This window comes from Rhopalosiphum maidis, chromosome 1, assembly GCF_003676215.2.
Source record: "Rhopalosiphum maidis isolate BTI-1 chromosome 1, ASM367621v3, whole genome shotgun sequence".
NCBI lineage: Eukaryota > Metazoa > Arthropoda > Insecta > Hemiptera > Aphididae > Rhopalosiphum > Rhopalosiphum maidis.
Genome location: NC_040877.1, coordinates 4684376 through 4696366, shown reverse-complemented (window position 1 = coordinate 4696366; position 11991 = coordinate 4684376). Strand labels below are relative to the sequence as shown.

General features: G+C 26.7%; 1 protein-coding gene across 3 annotated transcripts in view; it reads left to right on the top strand.

Annotated features, from left to right (window-relative positions):
* LOC113549757 overlaps positions 1-3912 on the top strand; it is a 30745-nt gene extending 26833 nt beyond the window's left edge. For all 3 annotated transcript variants that reach the window (XM_026951219.1, XM_026951220.1, XM_026951218.1), the window contains one exon: positions 3512-3912. In XM_026951219.1, coding sequence (XP_026807020.1) covers positions 3512-3867 — 356 coding nt within the window. In that variant the 3' untranslated portion in view covers positions 3868-3912. The remainder of the gene's footprint in view (positions 1-3511) is intronic.
* Positions 3913-11991: the final 8079 nt, after the last annotated feature.

Below are 11991 nucleotides of genomic sequence, written 5' to 3'. Positions count from 1 at the left end.
ATTATTAATATTGTTGTGTTGTCCACGGTTTAAAATATACTTAGGGTATAGGTATATCGTGTATCTTAAGCCATTGGGGACCAAATACAGCCCGCAATCATTTATTAACCGGCCCGTCAAAGTAATTAAAATTAAAAAATATATATATTATAAAAATGTAATGTTTGTAAAATATTTCCTATGTCTTATCGTATTATAGTAAATTACATATATTTATAACAAGCAATATATAATAAATAATTAAATTTATTACTATATCTATATTAAAATGTGCCTAAAATAAAATATAAAATTCAATTCAAAGAAAAAATTTAAATTCTTGGCCAGCTGAGAATTTTTTTTTTTTATTGCCCTCAGTAATAAAAAGGCTGCCTACGAGTTGATTTCCTGGTACCTGTTTACCTACACCGACACCGTTGAGTTGATACCCAGGTCATGTTATATTTTTTTTTTATTTAGTCAAATATTTAGCCTATTAGCGTAATCCAAGACACACCACGAGGAGTCTGGCTGATAAGTTTCTCAAAAATATTGTTCTTTTTAGTTTTTTTATATTTTGAAAATCATTTTATTTTTATTTATAAACCATTTATTGTATTATATTATAATTTATTATAAAAAAATATTAGTTAGGTAAAAATATAAAACACATTGTTTTTAAAAACTGGTATACCCGGTAATAAGATAACCAGTATTTATACCGTGACATCACTTCTCTCAAAATAATTATTTTTCTCAGATTTTCATGGATTTTCTAGTTCCATTGCTCCTGTATTCAATATATGTTTTCAACAGCACTTTTAACAGCTCAATATATTGATATACAACAATAGGGAATCAACTCGTACATACCTCTTAATGACCTCGGAATCAACTAATACATAAGTATGTCTTGGAATCAACTCACTTATTGCGTAAAAAAAGGTTGGTCACCACTATCTTAAGCGATAGTATAGTTGCTGCTCACCGGACAATAACCCGATCATAAAATTGATAATCCATGGGCTCGGTAGACTACGTCGCACAACTCAACAATGTGCCAATGTTACACTAAATTGTGTCCACAATCGTGTGATTTTTGTATACAAAACAATATCTTTTGTCTCATAGTGGCAGCGACAATCATATTATAAAAAAGGTAAAGGTTTCGTATTCTTGTTTCACCCAATAATATAACAATACATGGCTCACCTGGCGTAGTGGTATATCAAGTATTTTGTTTTAGTGGGCGAGAGGGCTGTAGCCCCTTGGTTACACCATTGGCATAGCGTATGATGTATATAATATATAGATCCGTAATGAACATCATCTCGTCCCACTCCCGTTTAAATATTATACAAGTTGTCTCGCTGGCAGCATCAATCGTATCGTCATATTATGCCATTGGCGAAAATCTATTACAATTTCTGAGGGGCATAACTAATATTTTTATCACCAAAAGTTGTAGCCAAAAAAAATTTAAAAGAATAAATTAAATATTTTTACATATACACATCTTATTAAACTTCTATGCGCCCTTAAATAATTCAAGTTCTTTTATTTCCGCTTAACAGACTCGTCCAAATCGTTATTGCCGTGTTATTATTTTCGAACAATAATTTATGTATTTATACATCTACATTTTATAGACAAATATAAACATTTGTCTATAAAATGTATGAAGTATGAATGGAAAGTTTTTTATAGAAATATGCATATTATGTTTAATTCAAATTACTTTTAAACATTTTATTTTAGTTATTTGTAGTGGTTATTAGTCCCTGAGAGACAGTAAAAGATAACTACTTTTAATGGTATCCCACGTGTGTACGTTAGTTAACCGAGTTTTTATCAAAATATTAATAATTATATTTCTTGTTCATAAAAAATTAAATACATACGAATTAAAAAATGCATGAATTATTCACAGCAATATAATGCTATGAAAATGTATATACATTACACGATTCGTGTTTTTTTCCATTCCACGCTAATATTCTGATATTCATTCATTTTTTTCATTATTACACCTTCTATAAATTGTATGCACTATTTATTTATATACATTATATCTATTGAAATATTCTGATTGCATTAATTTTAAACTAGTTTTACTAAAACTAAAATTTTGCAATAGTTTGCTGTCACTGTAGCACGTAGTTTTGTAATAATTTACTATTCAGTATTCAAATGTTTACGGAACTAGTTTATAAGATAAAATTAAAATTAATTTTAAATAATATTTTTAAATTAAATATTTATATAACGTTACACCTTATTTTCTGGGGCAGAGACCTAATAAGTATAAGCATTAAGCACGTAGGTATGTACCCGGTATCTCACACCAATAATAAAAGTTGTTCCCCCTTCGTGATGGTATTGATAATATAATGTAATAAGTTATATTACTTGTACTTACCCAATTAATACCCATAATTAATAATTATTACAATAATTTATAATATATTATTGGTGAAAGCCAAAGGCGGACCTAGTAATGTTTCTTGGGTGCTCTAACCCTCTCAGCGCTCAGCCGTACTAATCTTAATTTTTCTGTGGTAAGAAATCGTTAATAATTTTTATATTTGATAAATTCTGTGTAAAATAATAATCATAATCACATTCTGTATAAAATATATTAAAATAATCTTTGACTTAATCCTATACTACAAGTTGCTTGTACAATGAATATTACTCATAGATAATTTGGAGTTAAATTTAAAATAAATAGTGGTGTTAAGAATAAAATTATTTTATGTTAATAGTTGTTTTTACTCATGATAACACTTTGCTGAGAGACATAATTAACTAGATAATATATATTTTATATAAAAATGAATGTATCTATTTTATTCTCTATAGTCTATATAATATTATGTAGACTCAAAAACTACTGGACCGTTTTCAGTAAAAGTTATACCAATACATTCCTTAGGGAATATCCCCAGACTCGGAGAAAGTTTGTACTGTAGGTCATTTTAGGTGTCTCACACATACATTTTGTTTTGGCTCACGAATCGATTATTTTTTGTTTATTTATACAGTTTCCATTAGTTATTACAAATAATAAAATAGTTATTATAATTGGATATAATTTTTAGTATTTATTTATTTTCATTTATTTTTCAAAAAGATAATGGACCAAACATGTTCGTGTGGGAGCCCATGAGTTCAAAATTTGAAATATTAATTAATACTATGTACGATATGTAATACTCGTACTTGAAATATATTGTCCCGACTCCTGAGACAACCAAAAAATAATGTGCTTTGCATTGAACCCCGAGCCCCAATATCCATCACAAGTGGATTGTTCAATTCGGTTTTATTTATCCCCGGCCAGATAATATAAACATAAACTAATAAATAATAGTATAATAATATCCATATATTATTATTAAGAGATTTGTTTATTAATAGGTAACTTTAATATATTGACATCATTGTGCATAATTTTAAATGTATACAAATAGTAATGTTATATTAAAATAATATGATTGGCTAAAGTGCAGCGTTTTTCTGTTGTGTACAGGTGATTACGTTAAACTCAACAGTCCGCCGGACAGCCTGTTGGAGGACAGCGACAACGCGTTTGAAATGCGTGACATGAACCGTCCTGCGCCTCCCAAGACTCTTGCGCTCAACTCGTCGACGGCGTTTAATTCGAGCTCGGACGTCCGGTCGTCGACAAAAGCGGCGCGGGCTGCGAGCGCTGGACGGGCGTCCGCCATTGGTCGCGGCGGTGGTGGCATGGTCGTCGAGAACCATCAAGTCAAAGAGTACGCGGTATACCTTTTGGGTGGCACAGAACGCGACGGTTCTGTAACCGTGTTCAAAAAACCCATGGCCGTGTGGAAGCTCAGCATGTTCTTCAGGAACGTACAGTGATGTTGAGACCACAACAGTATATCTAATAATATGTAGCTGGGAAGATGTTGGGGTGTGGTGGGGATGGGGGGTCGGGGGTATGTAAAGCGATCGTCTACGTCGTAATTGATAATACGCTATCATTATCGTTTATCGACTAGTAGACGAGGTTAGCTACTATTTAAATACTTTGTATAGTAGGTACAGAGCACGAAAACTTGCGACCTACTGCGAACGCGTTAACGAAATCACGAAAACCGGTACGACTCCGCCACTACCGGTGGACCGTGGTCGGTGGTTTTTACTTCCTGAAAAAATGCGTGTCTCATCGTGTCGTGTAACTTAAGTAATTATAGCGTTTTTAGGTTTTTCGTATTATTAATTTTTTTTATTATTATTACTATTATGACTATTATCATCAATGTCGTGAAGTTTTCTATACAGTTTTCTTAACGACGTTAAGTTTAATTTAATATTATTACATCCATTTACCACAATACTAAATTGTTTTCCACAAATCGTTATCTGCAACGTTCGTGCCCGAGAAAAAGTAATTGCGTAAAGTGGATTTTGTCCGTCCGGCGTCATAGCGTCCGTCCGTCAACAAATACAACTCAAATTTAGGAACTCGTCAGACGAATACTTTACGAAACGATGATTTATGTAACATAACAATAATTAATTAGATGCCCTAAGGATTTTTCTTTTTTTAATACTTTTAACGATACCATGTAATTTTAATACAATTATATACAATTATTATATCGCAATTGTAATGATACATCATGCATATATAGGTAAAGTAGATGTAATGAGCGTGATTTTTGCATGCTAATAAAATGTGCCAAAAATCAAGAAATTGACTAATTATTTTATTTTGTTAAGAACTATTATTAAATTGATTAAAACATCTTCTGTAAGTTTAAATATAATATAAAAATCACAAGTGCCATTTGTCATATTTCTGTTATACTCTATGTCGATGTCCAGTTTAAACCTTTTTGTACTTTTTTCTTTCTGAACAGTGACTGAAATCCTGCCATGTTTATTGTTCGTATTAATTAAAAACTTAATATTTTTTAACTGTGTTGTCGGATATAAAATTATGTCTCGTTATTCAAGTGGTATAGAATGAAATGCAGTGTTTATATTATACTATATTATAGTGATTTTCACTGGATTAAAATGTCTTAAATGAAATAAATACGATTTTAATTCTATTATAGTATACCTACTGTTTTTCGAGCCAAATTTGAAATTTTTATTCAAGTATTTACTTTAATTTATGTACTGCTGATTAATTTAAAAATAAAAAATAAAAATAATAAATACATATAACAAATATTTCATAGATTTCAAGTATAGACAATTATAAATAAATCATCCTATAGTATATATATATATATTATAATCATTTTTTAAATATTCCTATAGTGTATACTATTATTAATTAGAAATAATTTTTCAGTTACTGACTAAAAATCTACTACCATAACTCATAAAGATTGTAAAGTGTTTTTAAGTATACCTACTCATATATAGTAATGAAACATTTTGTATTTATGAACACAATGATTTAGAAAAAAATATTTCATCAATTTATTTCCATACTTACTATTTACTTATTGATTGTTAATTATGGATATTAAGAAATTTAAATAATAAATTGTATTCATTTTTGTTTGTTTCAGTTATCTTTTTTTTTATTTTGCTAATAGTATGAAACTACTTTTTGTTGATTATTAAAAATTTAAAATACGTAATTTTTATTAAAGTAATTAATATTTTATATTTATAAAACAAATATTTAATTATTTTCACGATTATATAATTATCAAAAATATATTACGATTAACATTATTAGGATTGATTTTTTTTCTTTTTTAATTGTATATTTAGTTTTAATAGATTGTGCCATTTGCGATATACTGCCTATAGAACGAAACATCAAAATTATATATCTACGTAATATTACTTATTATTATCATTATTAGCGTTGTTTATCGTGTAATATAATATTATATTTAAATAGTGCAATATTAAAATATAAATGGTGACGTATTTAACTAAGTGGAGAATAAATATAAAATAAGAGCAAAATGTTTATATCGACTATAATAATTATTTGATTGAACTATTTTTGATACATTTATCTATACATTCTATACATATGTACTGAAACATGTAGTATACTTATGTAATACAATAATTAAACAGTGTACTAATTTTTACCTAGCTTGTCAAAATATGGTATCATTTATATAGATATTTTTCAATTAATTTTGTGTTTTTATTATTTTTTTTGTTTATTATTTTAATGATTATAACATTTTACTGATTACCAATATTATACTTATTACTTTAGATTACCAAAATACGAGTGCAATATAAATATATAGTTTTTATACGTGATTTTTAACACTTTATACGTTAAAAAAATTGTCTAAAATTTACTATATGCCAAATGAATATTGTTAATTTATTGTTTGATTAAATATTAATGTAATTTATAATATATATATTATCATTTCCACGAGAGTGAGTAAATTAGTACATACATTTATGATTAAGAAAGCCACGATTTTTAAAATTTTTTCTAAGTAAAAAATATTGTTTGTTTTATTTAGTTTAAACATTTTTTAAAGACTATGCCATTGTACGTATAACTGATGTCCAGAGACCAAAATTAATAAATCGCATATTAGATATATATACTTGATAAATATTTATCAAAAATATAAACAAACATTATTTTTAATTTTTTTTTGTAAACTCGGTCCAAGCCATTTATCATAAATGAAAATTGATAACACTTTTTGTATCCGACAAAATTTATAGTGATTAACCATTTATTACATAAATAAACATGTTGCTATCTGACTGGTCTCTGGGTAGTATTATACGATGTATTCATAATGTTGTGATAAATTAGTAAATAAGTAAGTAACCTATACCTACCCAGAATATTTTTTTTTGTGTTTTTTTCATATTGTGTTGTTTTAAATAAACATTGTTTATTGGTAATAATTAACTTATACAACTTTACAATTATACCTATACTTTGTACAAGAGTAATGTTATTTATTTATTTATATTTTAAACAGGCCAGGCCCAATTACATACATATGTAAATACATACAATAATAATAACAACATTCGATCTTAACAGTATTATACAAAAAGAGAAGAAATGAAAGAGAAAAAAACAATGATGTACAATATAAATTATGATATAATATACGTCTTATAGCAATGAATTAACAAAAAAAAAAATTACAATAATTTTTGAATGAGTTGAAGTTTGGTGATATGAACAGATTATTTATAATTTTCATAATTCTTTGATGGGGAGTATTGCTCGCATTATTAGTTACTCTGTGTTAAGATAAAAAGTGTTTTTAGAACTGGAGTTACGAGTTGGGGCATGGAAGGTTAAACGACTTAGGAACTAGGGACAGTCAATATTTCCTATAAAAAGTTTATATGAAAAATACAAATCTAATCTAATCGCAAACGACGTTGTTCTAGTGTTTCGAGGTTAAGTAATGTTATAGTAGTGAAGTGTACGAAGAATTCTGACTATGGAACATTTAAACGAAAGGAAACATAAGAACTTTTGTTGAATTTTTTCAATGATATGCTTATGATCCGATTGATATGGAGACCATATTATTGAGCCATATTCACGAATGAACGAACTAAGCTGCAGTAAATGTAATTTAAAGTTATTGAATCATCACAATCTTCAGAATTTCGACGGTAAAAACTAAGGATTTTATTTGACCTATTAACAATGTTGGTAATATGACAGACAAATTTAAGTTTGGGATCAAAATAAATACCAAGGTCTATATATTTTCTATTTATTATAACGTGCTATATAAGCACAATTTAATTAACTTACCTATTCTTTATACCTTTGATTCATTTCTTTTTTACAAATCTTAAACTAATATTGAGCTGCATAAAAATTTATTAATTTAATGGCTCACTAAAATTTAATGAACCAATCATGGACCACTAAATCATGCAGTCTACTAAAAAGTAGATATTGATTCATTAAATATTTAGTGATTGTGAAACCCACCTTTCTGCATTAGTCATAAATCATAATTTTTTTTTTTATTAGCATAACCATTTGTCATATTATTCATTAATTCATTATTATGTACTATTCATTGCTCGTACAAAATGCATCCGTATTAAATTTGATTGCCAAATGCCAACATTTAATATGAGGATAAATAATATTTTTGGTTTTCTAATTTGATGTATACCTAGATTATATTTCCGACATATCAACTTAAAATAACTCTTTCGCCAAGCGTCGCATCTTTTCAATTGATTTACCTATCGATTATGTATTATTCGTTAAAAATAATCGCACAGCCCTAAACATAACGAAGAGGTAATATTGAGGTCATTAATCGGGATAAAAAACTACCCTATCTTATGATGGAGACCAAATCACACAAATTAATCAGTTTCATCAAAATCGGTTGTGTAGTTTTGGAGTGCATTGCGGACACACCTATCGTACACAAAATTTTTATATAATATATAGAGATATATTATATATCCTAAATCTGATTTACTCTTAAAAATGAAGCACACCTATTATTATAGCAGACACTCCTCTTAGTTTTACGAGGTACTTGCTACGATATTATCGGCATTACCGCTGTAGCTGTTGCCAGTTTCCGTATTTAACTCTGCACAGCGTAAAATATTACGTTAATTTTGATTTTGTTTACGGTGCGACGCATAGATTGAAATCATATTATATTACTCACAATTTCAGGAACCGCGGATTGAAAATACATTCCATCTCCCGTCAGAGCACAGTAAGTTGTTATCACAATGGTCTGAACCTGAAATATATAAGCTTGAATCTGAAAGCAATTCAATTGATACATAATTTTTTTTCATTATATTATAATTATATATTATTTATTTTTTAATACTTGTACCTATCCAAAAATTATCTGATTAGTTATGAATGTTATGATAATGATGGGCACCATTTGCATACATATATATAATAATATAACGAAAACATCACTGTTCTATAGATTGCATAATATTGTGTATATAATACAGGAACAGTATTTGACTTAAATTATTTATTACTATGATATATTCAATGCGGCAGACAATTTGACAAAGAAAATCAATAAAACAACAACCAATCATATAATAATAATTATATTTGTATTATATTGCTACAAAAACAGTTAATGTTATAAAATGAGTATTGACTACAGACTAAGTACACTGTATTTTTGTATTTTAATTTAATTATTATTTATTGAAATGCCAAGGATTATATGCAGTAGGATGGTCTTATGACTATATTTTGTAATACCAGTATAAACCACATAAAACCCATTAAAATAATAACAAGACAATTTATTTCGTGTCGTTCTTAGTCCTTATCACACCTATAAGAATAGCTAGAAATTAGAATACACAATGTTACATTTAACTTTTTCACTTCACGATTATTTCCCACGTAGATTTTGTAAATGGTAAATGGTACCTTTAATATTATCAACTATTTATGATACTGAACATTTCATAGTACACTATCTAAATCTATAATTATAGCGTATAATTTTAAATGTCATGATATTATTTAGACTTTAGAGTTTAAAGTAATACCAATGTCGTTGTATCTAATACCTATTAATATAATAATAATTGATAACATTTGTTGATTTTGTCCAAGGTTTATAGATTATAATCTATAATCTATAATAGGGGTGGCCACTAACCTTAACTTTGGGAGCCATAAATTTATAAAGTTGATTCGAGGTAAGCCACATTGTAAAGCAATGTTTATAAAATTGAGATACATTTTTCATTTTAAATCAAATGAAGTAACATTTATTTACATTTAGTTTTAGCCTAAATTTGGTTCAAGAGTCGCATAAAATTAATTTAAGAGCCGCATGCGGCTCGCGAGTTTCGTTGTGGCCACTCCTGATCTATAAGATTTATAGATTATAATCTATAAACCTTGGATTTTGTCAAAATAATAAATTATTATGATTACCTATTCATAATATAGACTATTAGTATTAAATTACTAATTAGTATATTATTAATAAATAGGTAAATAAATATAATATGATATTTTATCAAATGTGTTAAGAGGATTATAGTGAAGAATAGCTCAGCGCTCACTATATTTGTTTCTCCCTGACTCACGCCCAATGCATTACTTTTTTTTATCAAAATAAACTCTAGTTTTAGTATTTAAGTGAATTGTCTAATTACCAAATTTGAAGTGAAGAACGATATCTGTAAACTTAATTTTGGTTTTTTAACGATATTTTAATTTTAAAGCTAATTAAGAGGATTTTTACATTTTAACATTTTATATATAGGTGCCTAATAATTAATAATATAACCACGAATATTTAACATAAAATGAAATAGCTAACGTAAAAACACATCTGTTGTTTTCAAATTTAAATTTAACAGTTTGACGATTCACTTAAGTCTCTAATACTAAAGCTTACAACACAAAGTTAATTCTGCTAAATTTTTTATGTTGTCCGGGGGGCGATGAGAGAAAGAGAGAAAGAGAGAGAGAGAGAGAGAGGAGAGAGGCACCGATATTTTCTTAATAAATTATATTATACAAATATATATGTAGTTATATAAATTGTTATGTACTACCTATATTGCTACTATTTTAAGGCTATAACTAGACAAATGTACATTAATCTTATTTAATAGTATAAAAGTATGTCATCGTGGAATAATTGTTTTTAAATTGAACGAGAAAATTACTTCATTACCTAGGAATTGGTAGGTATACAATTCAAAAATCGTAATGACTAGAAGCAATTAGTATTTACTATTTAGTTATGGTATTTTAAAACATTTATAGTTTAAATTGTTTAGACTCTAGAGGTATGGTTTTTAAAGCTTGTGATTATTATAGTTATAAAAACTATGTATAGTATGATATCAGTTATTAAATGTTAACAATGAATAAATAATGTCAGAAAATATTTTATACTTATACGCATATTTTTAAAACTAAATTTCCTCAATATCTTCTCATATAATTATACAATTAAAATATTTATTATACTGGTAAAGAAGAGGCGATGATACTAATGCATTTTGCTCTTTAAGTCTAGTAAATAATTAAAATGTAATTACAAATAATAAATATTGGTTTTAAAGTATTTTTTTTTATTTCTTAAATACTGTTTTTTTTTTATTGAATTTATTAGGATGTGAATTGTTTAGTTTTTTATTTTATACTTGTTTTATTCTTTAGAGCGGACATTATTATATGCTATATTATAATAATAATAATTATTACTAATTAACAGGGCTCGGGACTTAAAAAATTTGCTTATTTTTATAGATTGACTTAAAATTTAGCAGAGTGCTATGGAAGTATATGTCATGTTACAACACATTCAATTATGAAATTTGAAAGTGCTTTTTTCTACAATTTTTTAAAAAGATGATTATTTTCAGTTTTTGTGATTATTTTTGCTTTATTGACCAGTTGTTCTACTTTTTATAGTTTTTTTTTCAGTAAATTCCTCGGAAAATCTATAAACAATAAAGCAAAATGTTTCTATGAATTTTGATTTTCTTTATTATAAAAAGATTTATTTTTATTTTTTTGATTTTTTAGTTAGAAACTTTTTCCAATCATTTTGTTTCAATAATTTGGTAATAATTAATTATATTATTTTTAGCACAGTTACAAATTATGTCTAGTTTCTACTTTATCATGTAAAAAAAGTTTTTTTTTTGATTAAATATTTATGCTCAAATTTAAGTTTTTTAAATGCTTATTTGAGTGCTTATAATGATGTTTTCAAGCGCTTATCTTAATGATTTTAAGTAATGAAAAATATTAGTATATATATTATATATATATTAGTATTTATTATATTTTTAAGTCCCGAGCCCTGCTAATTAATATATTTTACTGATAAGTACAAAAAGGTTAAATATTTTTGTCAATAATATTGTCTCTATTCATACATAGATTTGAATGTTTGCAGATTATTAGTTTATTACTGTCTATTCAATTTTCAAAATATACTGATATGTATAAACAGATAAAGATGTACAATTAATTTTTATTGCCGCCATTTGAAATTAAAA